The sequence below is a fragment of the Cloeon dipterum genome, chromosome 3 (genome assembly GCF_949628265.1).
Source record: "Cloeon dipterum chromosome 3, ieCloDipt1.1, whole genome shotgun sequence".
NCBI lineage: Eukaryota > Metazoa > Arthropoda > Insecta > Ephemeroptera > Baetidae > Cloeon > Cloeon dipterum.
The window spans coordinates 8716575-8734841 of NC_088788.1; the positions used below are offsets into that span (position 1 = coordinate 8716575).

The window sequence follows — 18267 nt, forward strand, 5'->3', positions numbered from 1 at the left end:
CTGTTGACCAAACAGTTCTTTTCTATTTAAACTTCTTAGATGTTGTCAAGTTGGTGACACTGACTGGACCAAGTGAATGAAATTATAAAATTGAGTAAAATTGTGTATTTTATACATGAAATTATGAATGAAATATTTATTAGACACCACGGGTGTACAACAACAGGCATATACAATAATTAAATCACAGGTTCATTGCTAGTCTTTGCTTTGGCGGCTTGGCACAGTGTCAAAGTGTTCTTATCACATTGGAGGAAATGGTAGAAACTGATTGGTTTATCACAGAATTTGCACTCACAGTCCTCACTCGCGCAGGAGTGGTAGGTCAATTTTTTACAAATAAAATAGTGAAAACCGTGACAAGCGTGTCTCGTGAACATGTGTCTGTTATTAAAAAGGGCTCCCTTCCAACTTTGGTTGACCATGGCGGGGGTGACGAAAAACCCCGGGTCGATTTCGGAGGCCTTAAAGTCCTGGTTAGCTATGAACTTTTTAAATGAGTCAGTCTCCGGCAGTGAATATCTTGTTAACAACTCTTTTACAAAAAATTCAGTGTCTGCTAATTTATATGTCAGCCTGGATTTAGTTAACTTAGATACAGATAGAGCTCTTTTTAGGAATCTTGATTTGGAGGATTCTAATTTATTAAAGTCTTTGAGACTTAAAAATGGCCAAATTGCCTCTATTCCGTAGCTTGCGATTGGAGCTATTGCAAGATTGAAAAGTTTCAAAGCAGTGCTGACTGATGATCTAGGGAGAGAGTTCAGTTTGGAGGTGGCTAAAATTGATGCTCTCACTTTTTTCTCAATATGTTTAGAAAAAGAAATTCCGGAAGACTGAAACGTTACTCCTAAATAGGTAAATTCGGTGACGAAATCGACGACCTCATTTCTCACTACTAATTTGTCGGTTTGCTTCAGCCTCCCTCTTCCCTTGTTTCTAAACTTGAGTATGCTGCATTTTGAAAAATTTAATTTGAGCTCTTTATCCGCTAAATAGTCGATTAAATTGGCCATGAAATTTTTTAATTCCTCCAAGCAGTTTGAGAGCAGAACAAGATCATCGGCGAACATGATTAATTTGACATTTGGGAAGGTCTGTAAGAGTGCATTTATATCGGAGATTGAATATATAAAGAGAAATGGAGATATGCTGCCACCCTGCCGAACTCCGTTCGATTGGACAATCGGCTCCGACATCGAAACTCCATCCTGGACGACTAGAAAATTTAGGTCCAGCATTTGAGCTATCAAATTGATCTCCTCAAACGCCAATTTCCTAGAATTTAACAATCTACCAAAAATGGATTTCCTGTCAATCGAGTCGAAAGCCTTTCGAACGTCCAAGAAAAGAGCATAGAGAGGCATTTTGCGCTCATACACGTTCAAATTTATCTCTTTAATTAGCATTTTTATATACATGAAATTATGGATTTATTTAAAATTTTGTAATAATGTTGCCAACGCATTCATCATTCTTGAGGGTTAAGATAAATCCAAATTTAACTAAGTAGAAAATTTAGCATGCTTTTCAAATGGTGAGGATTTTCTCTCTGTTTGAAATCTTATTTTATTTCACAGAAACGAGTTCCCCCGAACAATTTGGATAAATCTTGACAAGAGGTATCAAAATGTGCCAAAAATAAAGGTCAAGCGCCGCAAATTTATCGCACATTGCGGAATAAATGTTTAAAACTACCGATTTGATTCAAATTATTTTTAATTAATTTTTTCCACCCGTTTTAAACATGCTTTAGGCATAAATATTAAAAAAAAATTGCAAAGCAATGATCATTATGTGTGTGTTGAATGTGAGGCAGCGACCGGAGGCACCAAAATAGCCCGGCGAACAAAACGGTCATTCATGCACGAGATTAGGATAAAAATAATACACGCCTGCCAGACTGCCGGCCGAGCGACCCAAGCAGCAACAGACGGCAACTTTTGCGCCTTGGGTGACACGTGCATTTCCCTAAACACACGCCATGCATCTTTCGCTCTCGTCAGCGCCTCCAAGCAGCAATAAATATTGCGCAAAAAGGCCGGGCATTCGGCACCAGCTGTCCCGTCCCGTCCGCACTCTGGTCAAATGCAAAACAGATATTCGTCGTTCCAGCTAAAGCCAGTATGCTCTGCAAAGCGTCAATAATATGCGGCTCTGCGTTTCGTCGACGTGGCGAAAACTGGGCCAAGTTTGAAATTAATCTAGCCAGCTATTTATTTGAATTAAAGATGAGGAATTATACTGGAGATCCCCCAGGAAAAAAACCAATTATAAATAAAAAATTTCCGAGAGTTTAATATTAAAATTTTTAAAGCCGTTCTATGCTCTCTTTCTCCAGGCTTTTTAATTAGAAATTTAGGTGTATATTTTCTCAAACAAACTTCTGAGAGGGGGAGGAAACCGATTTAAGCTCTACGTCTTATAAAATAAATAATATTAACTCCCATAATTTTCTACACCATGTAAGGATCAAAGATGAGGCTGTTTTTTCTGCGAAATCAAGTAGAAGGCTTGAATCGGGTTCATCAGCGTGGCGGGGCAGTGAACTGGAAAGACTCACAAGCAGAAGTGCAAATAACAATTCGCCATGCTATTTGCAGCGCGCGGCGGCCGCGCGCGTTTCGCAAGGAAAATTCCGTGCATTAGCTGGAAACATTCGTCACGGCAGCAACAGCAGCGGCGGCGGGGGCGGCGTTGGCGGGGGCAGTGTAATTCCGCTTTTACGACGTGTTTGTTTGCCCAGGGAAATAAGTTATGAGTTACGAGAGAGGATTTGCAGCCAGCGCAACAATAATCCCGGCAGCACGCAGCATCGGTTTTATGACGCGTGAACTCGCGTTTCCGCAAAACCGATCCGACCGGAATGCTCTCGCCACTGTTAACTCCACGAGTTTTTACCTCAAAACTCTACAATTTTAAAGCGAAATTTTAGATGGCTGAATAACAGTTTGAATTTTATTGTAAACATGCAGTTCAATAATCTAAAATGGAACTTAAGTGAAAATTTAAAAGCGTGTGTGACATTATTTTCTATGCAGTTACTTTCCTTTGAGCCACTCACGCCCTATTTTTTTCTCCATAGCCTTTTTTTACCTCTGCTCACAATCAGCACACATCCCGTTTGCTTTGAGCTCGCTGGATCTCATTAACACCACCGAGCGATTAAAATGGGGTCCAATCGTGGCCATCTTTTTGTCTCTCCGCACCCAGACATTTGTCCCTAAAGCCGCAGGAATGTTGCGAAAACCAGCCTGTCAAGCTATTCGAGCATTCCGAGTTACTAAATTAACCACATTTTGCCATCTCTGACATTGGGCAGCCAGTAAAAAATCCACGAAGTGCTAAAATATCTCCTATTTCCTTGACCCACAAGTCATTATAAAATCTAATTTTAAATCTAGTAGCTTCTTTAAGTACTAAATTGGTTCAAAAATTAACATATTTTCTATAATTCCTTTGTTACAAAATTATTAACTAAAGGAATCCCCTCCGGGGCTATTAAAAAACTTGCTGACAAAGCCGATCCTGCAAACAAACCATTTGAACCGTCGAAGCAATCCGTTATTTGCTCTGGAATGAAGGCTGTTGCTTGGCCAGAACGGTTTTATCGCTTTTGCAGCTGAACGATTTCGATATTCGCCGCCGCGGACAGAGGAAGCGTTGTTCTTGTTCCGCACACGGGATCTTTTTTTTCGTTCCACGCACAAGCCGCACGTCCGAGCCTGAGCAAGCTGTAAAACGTGTTCGATCGCCGCATTTGAGCTAGCTCGGCTCTTTTCCTCTCGGCCCCAGAGATTGGACGCATAATCATAAAAAAATCTCGCTTTTTAGTCGAAGAAGAAATGTCGAGCACTCCTTTGAAATGTTGCAGTTTTAAAATGGAAGCTCCGCACAGTAAATGTTGTTATTTGTTTATGCGAAAACAGGAAACAAAGAAGCCTATTTATTTTATTTGTTGATTATGCTTCAACGGAATTGCGCCGTTTTAGACATTACGGACGAGTTTATTTTTAGAATTCTAAGCTGGGACTCGTGTCTTGCTGCTTTTTTCATTAACAAACCACGAGGAAAATAAACAAAAGATGGGTTATGCACTTTACGACACGCTTCCTTCATAGTTCGAGAGCAGGATTAAATTTGCTGGCAAACGTGCTATCTCTTTTTAACAAAACCTTGTTTTCCCTAGGTAGGAGATCGATCCAACGGTGTACGGGGAAACTCTTTTTGTTGTGGAATATAATAAGGATATAATAAGTAGGGAGACAGGCCTCACCTTTTGAAAAGCATGCTAATTTTGCAGCCACTTTTTCAACCGAATTCTTAAGGATTACTTTATGGATTGACATCAAGGATTTTTCTGGCTTTGCAAATAAAAAAATCTATGAAATAATTGGAACAGGTGACGCTGGTGAATCAAAGTTTAAGGGGAGACAAGTGCTGCGTTTTCTTGTTTGAAAAAGCTCTTCGCTCAACGTTCGTTTTGATGGGCAAATGTTTGGAAAGACGCACTTTACGTTTACGCGCGGGACTGTTTGAAGCGTCAATTACAATCCGTCTCTGCGCCCTCGAGAGGCAGAGATCGATTTCATGAGTATAACAAGCCTTTCGATTGAACAATTCGATTCTATTTTTCAGGCCTTTGAAGCTAAATTGGAAATTGAAGACGGTGATGTTTGATCTTTCTAATGGAGGCAGAACTGTGAGGAAAATAGAGTGATATTCTGTTCTGCTGAATCGTCTTTTTACGCGGCGATTGTCGTAAATCTTCCGCAGTAAAATATCGCGTTTCCCAAATGGCACACAGCGCGTTTGTTAATCTCGGGGTGCTGGACTGCGCGTGCTAAAAGTTTACGAGTAATTATGCGCAAAATTTGAACAATAATTCCGGCCCGTGCGCTATATAAATTAAGATAAAAGTCGACGCTTATTTTTTAGTGTTTCGTGTGTGGGCAAGGGCAGTCGGCTGGGGAAAAAGGTTAACGAGCTCTAATTATTCGTGTTGGGCCCCTGCGCGCGAGGCATTTTCGCGTGTTTCGTCCGAGGGGCTCATCCATTACGATGATTAAACTCGGCCGCTGGAAAATTCGGGGCAAAACTCGGTCGTTCATTATAGGCACGGCGAGGGTGACAAAGTGCCGGTTTTACGCCGAAAAACAGACGTGACCCCGCACACAATTCAAAGATGTAATTTCATTTAAGGGAAAATGTGGGCGAGGCCTCTCGCTTCGAGGATTTTTTCATCCTCTTTTTGTTTAGAATTTATTGCTACCACGGCCAGACCTCCAGCCGTTTCGTTTATAGTAGATTTGCACTGAAAATTTCTGTAAAATAAGCGCAAACCATCAAAAAGAGGGAAATGCTTTAACTAAATTTTGATTATGTCAATTTTCTGGTAAATTCACTGTTGATTTTGTCTTTTCCAGCGAGGACCAGATTCGTGCGACGCGCAGATATGGCGTCCGGTTGGGTATGGCGCGAAAAAACGGTCTCGGGAAAATGCGCGAAAAGTTTTCGTCAAAATTGTGACATAATTTGCAATACTTGTACTAATTGTGTCTTTTGGATCGTAAAAACAAACTCCTGATCCTCGAACAGGAATCCAAAGGGTGCTTTTTGTTTCCCACATTCAGACGCCATCTTGGATCTGCGCAGTGGGAACCAATTTTATCGCACATCTGGCCCCCACTGGTCTTTTCTCAATGCTCAAACATAACTTTTGCAATGACATGAAGAACATTTCCAGACTTCGCAATGTCATATTCCTCTTTAAACGGTTGCAACGAAGCTAATTAAGGCTGGACGGCAACAATATTATCCTGTTTGGTCAGCTTGTGGGGGTATTGTTGTTGGATTGCACTCGAAAGCGACTGACGCAATCTCGGTTGTCGGTGGGGCTGTTTGCAAAGCCCTCTGCTAATTCGCAACCACGACCCGTCAACCGCTCCCAGAGGAACAATGCGGGAATGGGAACAAGGCTGCAGCGCGCGCCCAGGGAGTGCTGCGTGCTCCTATTCGCACGCGCGTCTCGTCTGCTGCGGAAACGAATTCGGGTGGTTTTCGGCCACAATCTAGTTTGCTTTCCGATCGCGCCTCATGACGCGTGATTTCCAGTCGTTCAACTGGGAAATCTGTTAGCCAACATTTAAACGTGAAAATTTGATCAGATAAATGGAAGCATTATTTAAAGAGGATTGATACTGCAAAATCACCGAAAATGAGTGTGGCCAAATGCATCAAAAAATAGTCTCTGAAGGATGATGTTAAGGCCAAAATTGACCTGAGAAAATTGTCTGCTAAGTAAGCATGGTTTTCAAATGGTTTGGACTGTCTCCCTACTTAAAATCTTAATTTATTTAACAACAAAGCATTTCCCCTAGAAGATTCATGCACCATTGGATATAGATCTCAACAGGAGCAGGAATAAAAATCTGCCAAGAAAAGTGCTGTGGACTTTGGAGAAAATTGGCAAAATTTAAATATTATCTAAAGCAAAGGTCCTAGTTTAAAAATTTGTTAAAACTGTTATCAATCCTATTAAATCTGTATTTATTAGACCAAAAATCCTGGCCATTTTAACACACTTGAATGCGTGAGGCTTTGAATTTTTATTTTACGTTGAAAAATGATCATCTGACTCTTGGAAGTAACGCAATTTTTCAACCAATATGAGAGGCATAAAATGAGTAATATATTCTCTTGAGGATTCTTTCTTGTTCCCTATCTATCACCCTGCGGCGTGATCCTCGTCGCTAGAGCGTCGCTTAAGTTCTTTCCCACAAGGGCTTTCATTCTTCGTGCTGGTCGCAAGAAATCTCGTAAAAGGTGCATAAAACAAAGGATGAAAAAACTCCATTTTGTAGTGGCTGGTACTAATTATAATTGTCAGCTGGTTTTGTTGACATTAAGTACCGTCAACTGCCGTTAACTCCTACATCATACATCATTATGGAGTGTCTTCCTTTTAACAGCTTTATGTCCACTTGAATTTTAATCCTCTTGTCAAGATGTATCAAACGGTGTGCGAATTAATATGTTTAAATAAATCTGGAATTTTGATTAGCCATGCCAACTTTTACCTCAAATTTAGACTGCACTAACCTGTGAAAATTTAAGTTTTTCCAAATTTACAGTTAATTTTTTGGGTTTAGGTATTTTTTAAGAATTTAAAAGACCAATCAAAGCCTCATTTATTAGAAGAGTGAAGCATAATAATATTTTATTTAATTTCTCTTTTTCCCACCGGGAGCCAGGTTGCGATCTGTGTTGGTTCCCGCCGGTCAGAAGTCAACATGGTGTCAAAATAATGTAGGCTAATCAGGAGAAAGTCCAGCAGTCAATCAGAAGGCCTATAGTAATTTAATTCCCGCGTATTTTGTTACATTTCAATTAGCCTGATGTGTCATCTTAATGGTCCATTCCCCAATTACTGGGGCAATCAACTGTTACTAAAGAAACAAAAACATTCATTCTGCTGAAGATATTTTCACGATAAATATAATTTAGCCAATTTTATTTTACGTTTGTAATTTTCCCGCCGTACTCTATACCGCATCTGCGCGTGCCCCTGTGCTTTTTCCGAAACGACAACCCTCTCTGCATTTTCCATCTCGTATCAGATAAAATCCCTTACACGAAATTGGCTGGCCAATTGAAGGGGGGCAAGGGTCTGCTCTGTGCCCAAGAGAAGACGCACTCAGACTCAGAGTTGCTTTTGCGTGTCAGAAAAGTCGGCGTCTGCGTGACAGGTGTCGCATTTTCTACTTTGGGTCGGCGGGGCGCTTTTCGATCATTTGAGGGATGAAAGGGCACCGGCCGCGTCGTAAAGAGTAATAACCACGCGCGCTGTTTATTGCATTTCTGGCCTTGCGCGCGCGTCCAACTATACTTTTCTCTCGCGTAATCGCATTTGACATTGCCACCGCCGCCGCAGGGGCTTCCCGTCCTGCAGGCCGCCTGTTCAGTGCACTCTGTGGTGTGACAACTCCTTCAAGATGGATTAATTGAGTGTGTGTTCGTCTTTTTATTCCTCCCTTGCGCGCGAGCTGCGGCCTATATATCCCTCCGCCATCGCGCCGCAGCTGATCCACTGGCCTTCCTCCGCCCGGGGGATGTGAAAAATGCTCTCGTCACCCCTTGGGAATTGAATAAAGATACCGGTGGAAATTTCGATGAAAAGACCCCATCTTTTTACACTCAATTCCATTCCTTTTGAATTTTTTATGCAGGCGCCAGGCTAAAAAATATTGCGGAATGCCGAGAAAATTGATGACAATAGCCTTTCTTCACTGCCTTTCTTTTCCGCCCTTGGGGAAACATCAGGCATTATTTTGCGCCGTTTTTGTGCGTGGTTCCAAGAGGTTTTTTTGAGAAAAGAAAAAATGGAGTAACGTAAAACAGACCTGAAAAGATCGATGTTCCCCGAAAAGATACCGCCGTCGAAATACGGAGATAATATCCTGCAATAACAGAGAAGAAACAAAAAAATGCCTCAGTAAAATCAGTTCAAAAGAAATAGGAAAATAATAGCTCTAGTTTTATGATTTTCATGGAGATGAGGCTGTTTCTGACTATTTACAAATGATGAAGTGGTAATGAGAAATAAAATGATTCTAGCACAAAACAAAAAAAATCATTGTGATTTACGCAATGGACTAATGATGGCCCTGTTATGTGTAAAATATGAAAAAGGAAATTTAAATCCTTCTCTCATTTCATCGGTGAACTCGTACATTGATTCTGACTTCCCCGAAGCTAATACTGTTACATGGATTTTATTTTGAAGCTACATTACCAACAGAGAGTAACATAAAACCATTTCACAATATTCCCTACGCGCGCATTCTTTTTTCATGTTTGTCATCGTTATTTTTTTTTATCATTTGGAAGCACGATACACGATGTGCGGTTTAATCACTTATGATTTGAAAGTGGAGAGCAATCAAGCTAATGCACGGTGCGACGCAAAAAAAAATTCTGAATGCTCCGATTCTGCGGTGAAAATCGGTGGCGGAGACGTATGGAGAGAAATTAGTTTCGGTCGTGTGACATAATATTTTGGAACTGCGCGTCTTCTCGCTGGCACAGACAGTTGGAACAATGCAATTCGAACCGAGCGATGGGAATTGAATCACACAAACAACGTACCTTTGTCCGCGGCTTTTTGTTATTTCAGCGAACGCGAGTGTGACGCAAACCGAAATGCTTTGTTTTCGCTCGCCGCGTGCATGCGACTGTCATATTATTATCATTGCTTTCCATTCGCTGCCAGCGCCAGGGCGACATGGCTAAACATACACACGTGTAATTGAATTGACGATAATATGTATGCGCGGAGACGTGTAGAGCATTGAACGACCGCGCGCTGCAAGTGGCTGCTGCCGAAGCTGAGAAGGAGCTTCTTATCGCGCGCTAATTCCATTCATCATCGCGTGCGTCACTCTGCTCGCTCGATGCTCATCCTCTCCTTCCCAAGACGCGACGAACTGACAAAGTGAGAAACGCTCACCCTGGAGCAAAATCAAAAGGGAATGTATTTAATTGAAGAGCTTGAGTTGATCTTGAACATTTTACTCACGATGTAGTAAAGTGGTTCCAAGGTGATAAACTGTCATCTCCGTTGCACAGTGAGGTGCAAAAACCACAAAAATGTACGGTTTTAAGGGTGAAAATTTGGGATTGAAGGGATTGCACCCTTCGGCTATCCAGGGGAGGTCGAGACTCTTTTAACGGAGTGCGAATTTTGAAAATCCGACCATTGCAAGCTGAGATTTGGGCGTTGGAATATTTTAAAATCCCAAAAATATTAATTTTTTAGGTTTTTATTTTTTATTTATAAATCAAGGTGAAATTCCATTCCAGATTTTAATTTTTTACGCTCTAGAAGATGGCTATCTCAAAATTAAAAATTTTCAATGTTTTATTTTCTTAATTATTTTTAAATCGAATTTAGGGAACTTGACTTTGTACTTTGAGCTCAATAGGAAAGTTGTTACACTTGACGAGATGAGTCTAATGGTATTTGAATTTTAGTTTTACGAACAACTTTAACAAATTGATGGATAATTCAACATTTCCGGGTTTTGACGCCCACAAAAGCAGCAAAAATTGGGAATTTGGTGGTTTCTTGACGGGTTTACTAGTCATTACATAAGACCAAATTTTGACTAAAATCGATTAATTGTTTTCAGGACATCTGGAAAAGACAGTGAAGATTTTTCCAATGCCGCATAGAGAGAAAATTCTTCATTCATGAATAAATAAAAATGCATTATCCTTCTTCAGACGCAAATAAATTTAGCCGAGAAAATTTAAAAGCCACTCTCCTTAGAATGCAGTAAGAGCCTCATCAAAGATTGACGCGAGCGGCGGCGAGGAGCAAGTCGACCAATATTAATAATCGGAATAGCGCTTCTCCATCGTGTAATTATTCATGCGCTGTCCGTCTTATCGGCGAGTGCAGCCGTTGAAAAATTAATGCACTTAATGAGTTGAATGCGTTATCGGAAATAAAAACGGCGCACAGATTGATGTTTCGCGCGCTCGCTCCGTGCTGATGGGAAATCGATTTGCCTTGAGACGAGTTGCCTAGCTGCTGCACGCGTTAATTGAGCGATCTCTCCTTTTCAACGGCGCTTTAAAAAGAGCTCGAAACCGAATCCATCACTCGACGCGAGCCAGCAGCGGCGCGCATTTTAATGACTGTCTGCGTTGCCAACCAACAGAGCTCTTTATGCTCACTACAAAATTACGAGAGCTTTCAGCAGGGAATAAATAAATAAATTAGAGCAGTCAAAATTGCATTTTTAATTTTAAAGAGGAATGATACTGGAAAAGCCTGGAAAATGCTTGTTGCCAAGGCATAAACTCATCCCTTAGGATTCAGTTAAAGCCTAAATTGACCTAAGGAGCGCTGTAATTTTTTGTGAAAATTGGCTGGAAAGTTGCCGTGCTTTTCAAATGGTAATGGTTGTCTCCTTACTTGAAATCCGATTTAATTTCAAAACCAAGAGTTTCCCCAATAAGTGGCATACACAATTGGACAGATCTCGACGAGAGGAATCGGAATATGCCAAGAAAATATGTTCAAGCACTGTACATTTTGGAGAAAATTGGCAAAATTTGAATTTTTATTGTAGGAAGGTCATTTTTTATTGTTGCAAATTGTTGAACAAATTGTTTATCGGTCAATTGTTTAAGGCATCCAACAATTTAAATAATTTTCAATTGTTGCCCAGTATCATTCCAATTTAAATTGTGGTCCAAAGCGGAAAAAGAATTTAACAGCCAAAAAATGACAATTCGGTTCGAAGCTGTAAATTTAACTTTTTTTAATTGGATAAGTTTAATTAATAAATTTCAGAGAGATGGAAACGTTTTCTAGATTTCTCAACCGTGGAAAAAGTTATGTAATTAACCCAGAGCCTTGTTATATTTGAACAAAGAGACTCACACATGACAGTCCTTTTATCTATTTACCGCCTTTTTGTCAAACCATATTTAAACTGCAGGAAAAGCAAAACAGATATCGTGCTTGATGCAATAATACCATTTCATAGGAAGTTTGTTTTCACTCTAGAGAACGAGTAAATTAAATCCGCTCTTGGCAACGAGAGGAAATACAATATCCGCGGATTTTATTTCAACAATGTATCACAAAGCGTCTGATTAAAGCTCCAGCCGTTGGCCAATGGAAACAATGCGCCTCTGCTGCGCGCCATATAATTTCATGATTCAAATTTATGGACGAGATATGTGCGTCGTAACTAAAAATTTACGAGCGGAAGCAGAGGAAACGCGGACTCCGTCATGCGAGAGAGCGTGCTCTAAAGTTACACCTTGCGAGGAAATAAAAGGAGCGGAAAAAAGGCGTCTAATCATGGCTGAGGCCGCGAGAAACGAGACTCTTTCGCCCCGTCATTACACACGTTTCAGCCGTGCCCCATTCATCTCTGCTTGATTGGGGCAGATTTAGAGAGAAAGTCGAGCTCCCAAGACGTTCTGACAAATGAGAACATGCTCCTCGTGTTCTAAATTGTTTCTTCCGCCAACAAACACGCTCAATTAGAGGAGGATGTTTAAAGAGGAATGAAAATTATATTACTCTCATCCTTTTTATATTGAATATGTAAAAAAATTTAAAAAGGTAGTAATATGTAAATTAAAAATGGCTGTAAAATAATCTAAAAAAATATGCAATGTAAATTTGTTGGCTTAAAGGTTTTTAAGGGGGAACTCAGCTTTTTAAAATAACTCTTTAAATTCAATGCTGCTCACAAAAACCTTCAAATTGCACTTTTATCAATTTACCGGGAATTCCCGTAAAAATTCCTTTAAATTTATCCCGCATAAAAAAATATCACCTGAGAATGTTCTAAGAATATACCGATTTCGCCCAGGATTAATCTAAAAAATTAATTATATATGAACTTATGATACGGTTTTTCGTGATACTGGATTAATCTGTAGATTAATTTAAAAGAATATCCTTAGAATGTTCCAGGATTATTCTGCCGGGGTTTGTTTCAAAAAGCTCTAAAGAATGATCCTAGAACATTCTCAGAATATACTTATGGATTAATCTTTGGATTGATCTGGGATTCATATTTAGCGTATCAAATCTTTACATAGGATTATTCTTTTTTGATCATCCTGGAACATTCTTTGGTTAATCTAATATTATTTTAAGGTCAATATTAAGTGTGACAAATATTATCCCTAAGTTATTTTTAAAATTACTTCAGATTGTTCCTAGAATATTTCAAAATATGTTATAACTGCGATTTAATTGGGAATTACTTAAATAATTACAAACTTATTTAGTTAAATTTTTAAAATTTATTGGTTTTTCATCATATCAGGTACACAATTTTCTCTCATTCGATGCCAGCACCGCCAATCTTGAAGCCCAAACTGCAGAACTTAAACGATTGTATCTTTTCCCGTCGTGCAAAACATCTGCGGACGGCTTGAAGCTAAAAAAAGGGAGCGACTCGTAGAAAAAAAAATAAAAGCTTTTTTCAATCAGCTTTGCTTGGAAAATGGAAGGTAGAAGTATGTAAAGTTCATGCAAAATATTTTTCCATTTTCCATGCGAAGCCAATTGAATCAGAATGTGTAATACAAATTCTCGTAAGCGTACAAAAAAAGCGACCGCGATTTACATGGAAAAATTATATTTTTCATCACCGATTTACAGTTTCCGCCACCCAAACTTATTTATAGGGTTCTAATTAAGAACATTTGGGACTGGAGAGGATCCCATATCAAAATATTGGTGGCGAAAACCGTACAAGTAGCGGCGAAAAGTGTAATTTTACCATAAATCCGTTGGATTTGAAAGTTGCGCGATCTGTTCTTATTTCTTTGGACGCTAATCTATAAAATGAGACTTACCCTGTTAACCGTAAGATCCCAGGCCATCCGTCCGAGTCCGCGGGACGTCCGTGATGTCCCTTATTGGCGGCGTCCGGCGTCCTGCGTCCGTTAATAACTTCGATTTGAACGGCGGTTGACCGTTGACGCGTTAGACAAAGAGAGCGAAGCAGGATTTTGTAAGTCTCTTGCTGCTGCCACCGCCCGTCGCCCCTCCCCCGCTCCACAACAGAGGCAGGCAGCAGGCATTCCATGCAAGTGCGTGCATGCATGTGCAGCCGCCGCTACCACGCGCACACTAAAATCGCCCTTTTAACCCTTTTTTGTCCTTCTGATTTTTTATTCAAATTGGCCCGTTTGTCGGTAGCATTAATTAAGACTCCTTGTGTTAAGAAATTAATTTATTCAATCGCATTTATGATTTTTACCCTTTTTAATCTGGGCAGATACTTTGAAAAATAAAGGCATCATAATTTTGTGTTAAGATAATGAAAAATTTGTTAGGTTTTAATATAAAAATTGAATCCATCGCATTAATTAAAAAATATTTGCGAGAAAAAATAATTTTTGTGATAACGATTTCAAAATATTTAACAGTATGGCAGTTCATTTTCTTGATTAAATTATGTTTCATACTTATTTTTATGTTTTTAATTGTAAGAAAAATATCTAAGTTCTTCTCTTTTAGGGGTTTTTTAAAGAATATTCTAGGAACATTAAAAAAATATTGAGAATTCATCTCAGAATGATCCATAGAATAATCTGGGGATATTCTATTAACTATATTCAAATTTCCCCTTTGGGATTATTCTAGGGATATTCTTGTAATTTAATCTCTAGATTAACTTTAAAACATTTTAAGGTTAATCTAGATTCATTCTAAGAAAATTCCAAAAATTATTTTTTTGGATTAATCTCAGAATGATCCAAAGAATAATCTGAGGATATATTTTTAGATTAATCTCTAGATTGATCTTAAACCTTCATAGATTAATCTCAATTAATACAGTATTCATCCTGGATCATTTTTTTGGATTAATTTTTTCGGGTAAATTTTGATTAATCTAAGATTATTCCGGATATTCCTGGGTTATATTTTTTTATGCGGGTAATGTTTTTATCAAACGTCTATAAAGCCAGATTAAAAAAACTACAACTTTGGTGCACATTTCATTGCCCCGGCTTGAATTTCAGCATCAACAAGTGCAAAAACAAGAGCCCGGCCGCGAGGAGAAATTTTCCAGCGCTGGTCGCTGCAACAAAAGAGAGATTGGAATCGGCCCCGCGCGCGAACCGCGAAGCCGGATCATGCCCATTCGCTAATTAAGACACTTTGATCAGTGCCCAGGTAAAAATAGACTGCGGCCGCGCGCGTTTATGCCGATAAATCAAGTATAACTGGAGCGGCGAAAGGCTCTTTGCATTCTTCCGCGCGCAATTGAGGCCACAGCCGAGAATTCAAAGGTATGCAAAACAGCAGCAGCTCTCGCTCTCGTCATCACAAACCCCAATTAATCGAATGAATCTCATCTGCATCCTGTAAGCAGCACAGAGACTGATGTTATTAGGGCAGTAATAAAATTCAAACGGTATTTTCGGGAAAGATATATAATCTGCTATTTATAGAGTATTTTTCATCAGCTGGTTTTAGATGGTTTCTTCGCGTCTCGTGCACTACTACCAAAGTTTAAAAAGGGAACTTTTAATTCGAATCGCTTTATTTTTCTAAATGATTTTTTAAAACTCAAAATTGAGTTATAATGCGACTCATCTGTTGCAAAAAGTCCGTACAATTTTTTAAATCTTTAAACTGAGGGTGAATTTAGAAATTGTCTGTCATTTTGAAAATTTGTCTTTTCATATCAGGGTTTTACAAAAGACTCAACCATTTAATGGCCAAATACGACTTAGCTCTAAAATATTCCTCCCCCTAATTGTAAGATATTAATAAAAAGGTAATTCTGAAAATTGGCAATTTAACAGACTTGAAGTAGACAAAATATAATGCATTACGTGACCAAATTTTAGGCTTAAAATTCCACCAGGAATAAAAAAATAGATTTTTGCAATTATTATTTATAATTTTAAACGCTTCAATTCAAAATTAATGATTCAAACCATCTGCCATTGGAAATAAAAAAAAACAACCGATAGTCTAACGTTTATAACTCAATTAATTACTTTCCTCCAGCCTGCCAAGTGAATGTTAATTATTTCCCCTGCACTCCACCGGCTAGACAAACAATTTATTGAGCTCGCGCATCCTGCATATTTTATGAGCTCGAGCAAACTTGAGCTAATTGCGTTTCAGCAGGCATCAGAACTTTAGAATTAACTTATATAGGAAACAGCAAATAAAGAGAGATTGTCCGTTTGGAATGTAAATATCGTAATTAAACCAACTCTTCTATCAGTTGAGAAAAATTCAAATTAAAAATACGTGTCCGTAATATTCTTAAGCAGTTGACCTTGCTGAATCGATTTTTTAATGTCTGGCCTTTTGTACTAACAATCTGATAAGGAAATTTAAATTCGTGGGCGATGCACGCAGACACGAATCGATTTCGGAAATAATTCTATGTTTGCGCAAACATGCAGGTCAGAAGGGAATGCTCTCTGTCGTCTGTCGTTCCGTGAACAGAAAGTAAAGTAAGAAGTGCTGCATTTGCATTGTTGATGTGTCTCTCGAATTCGAATCGAGTGAGAAACGGGCGTAAGGTCGATTATTACGGCGGCTCTAATAGCGGGAAGCCATAAGTCGGTTTCGATCGGGGGCTGTGTGGATCGGAGTCAAGGCCGAATTACCATTCATCCCCCGGCCACCGGAATCCTGATGCGCTGCGAAAAAGCGTGAAAATCGCATCTCGCCGCGCGTGCTGCGAATAATGAAAGCCGAGATCAAATCGCGATTAGTGCGTGATAAAGCGGTTTTCCAAGCAGTGTCTTTTTCCTCGCCGGCAGGTCCAATTTGTTCTCTCTGCGAGTTTTCAGCCAGGCGCAATGCAAACAATGTCTTAATGATTACTGGCTAGCACTCAGACCGTTCCATTAGGAAGTTTGTGCTGTATTGCATTTTTGCCTCCCAAGCCTTTTTTGGTAAATTAAAAAAAATAAGGGTTTTCAACATGGCAGATTTTTCGGACTTTTACCTAAATTTGCATGGAAATCCCCCAAAATTGTACATTGATCAATTGGACGCTTAGGGATCTCCTTGAAAATATGAAAAATTTGGTTTTAAATTTGATTTTTGAGCCATTAAATGAAAAACGATCAAAATACAAAAAGCTTTGAACTTTAGTGGAGATAGATAGATATTTCTTGTGGACAAAAGTGAGAAATCAATAGCTCAAAGAACGAATAACTATTAATTTTTACTGTCCCAAGATAAAATTTTCCAATGGTGAGCAAGCGGAATTCATGATTTTATACTGATCTTAAACAAGCAGAAGTATTTTCGCAATTAAAAGTGTCTTTGTGTCGATCATCTAACCCTTTGCCCCTTCTCAAAATGCTCAAAATGGGTTTGACTTAGATTTAAACAGATATATAACCTGAATGAAAATTCAAGATAAAAATAAAACCTTTTAAAATTTGATAAGGATTGAATTAAATCATACAGTATTTTTTTAATAGTTGCTATTGCTGAATCTGTATAGCTCCGTAGAAAACTAATTAAACCTACTGAAAACAACGATCTTAAAATTCAAATTAAATATATCATATAAGTTTAAATTGTGAAATAATTGCGCATTTTTCTTTATTACAAAAAAGTTTTGTCTAATTTTTAACAAAAGCATTAAATTTTTCAGAAAATGTTTTGTTCATTATTTTAATTAGTTAATTTATACATTTTTACTGTCGAGTATGTATTGTTAATTTTGTTTATAAGAGAAATTTCCAAAAAATAAAGGTCTAATACGTTATTGGATAATTTAAATTAACTAAAAAAATATCTACTCAAAAAAACTATTCCACAAAGATTGGGAAAACGTGAACTGCCGAAAGTAACAACTGTTAAAATGATAAAAAATTAAATAAGAGTGTTTCAAGTGAACATTAATTTTGCTTTGAAAGAAACAAACTGATTTATCTGAATATACTTTACAAAATTAATTGCTTGTTTAATTATAAAATGTAGAGTACATTATTGTTAATAGCTACGCAAATAAATTTGATTAGAAAAAATAATCAATCAATGATTTAATAAACGCAACCTGCGTCCATAAACAATAATATTGATTAGGTTTAAATTAAATCTATTAAATTGTTTAATAAATGGCCCCGTTTTCAAATTTGTCCTCTAAATTATGGAAAACTAATTGAAATTGCTCGAAAAACCGCCTAAGAAGAACTCAAATCGGACCCGCCATTGCAAATGAAATTTCGAGATGGAGGCAAAAGCCGGGAAAAGCATGGAAGCGGTGGAGAGCGAGCTGTGGTGTTCCTACCTGGAAGCGGTGAGGGCTTCTGGCGGCAGCGGCGGCTCCATGGCGTGGTGCTTGCGCGTCGGCCCGCGGTTTCTTCGTCGGCGGTGCACGTGACGCTGCTGCGGCGGCGGTTCGCTCGTCATGCTGCCCGGCCGCACACTGACACCGCCAGCCCAACTCGCCAGTGCCCCGAGAGCCAGTCACAGACCTGCGCCCCTCTGCCGCCTCCACGCACTCAACAGTTAGTCGGCCCGGCCCGACCCTGCCGCCGCCGCCGCCGCCACCGCCGAACCAGCAGCAGCAGCTCCCACACGCACTCGCACGATCATTAGCGCGCCGGCAACCCGCGCAGCACCACACACCGACGCGTTGCATAACGCTTGGACAGCCGTCTTGTTAGTCGCTCTTTCTACTCGAATATCTCAAATAATGTTTTATATTTGTGTAGGAATTTTGTAATTTGAGA

At 39.2% G+C, this 18267-nt stretch overlaps 1 protein-coding gene and 1 long non-coding RNA gene across 3 annotated transcripts in view; both read right to left on the bottom strand.

The window, feature by feature from the left end:
• LOC135940171 (uncharacterized) overlaps window positions 1-18052 on the bottom strand; it is a 52786-nt gene extending 34734 nt beyond the window's left edge. The window contains exons 1-2 of one of the 2 annotated variants that reach the window (XM_065484959.1): window positions 17823-18052; window positions 8403-8459 (exon numbers count right to left, since the gene is read on the bottom strand). In XM_065484959.1, the coding sequence (XP_065341031.1) occupies window positions 8403-8459; window positions 17823-17944 (179 nt within the window). In that variant the 5' untranslated portion in view covers window positions 17945-18052. The remainder of the gene's footprint in view (window positions 1-8402; window positions 8460-17822) is intronic. The other variant, XM_065484960.1, reaches the window with a different exon arrangement.
• On the bottom strand, window positions 12815-14481 carry LOC135939729 (uncharacterized). The gene is made up of 2 exons (XR_010574774.1): window positions 13396-14481; window positions 12815-12974 (listed from the first exon to the last, which is right to left on the bottom strand). It is a non-coding gene; the product is annotated as an uncharacterized LOC135939729 (long non-coding RNA).
• Window positions 18053-18267: the final 215 nt, after the last annotated feature.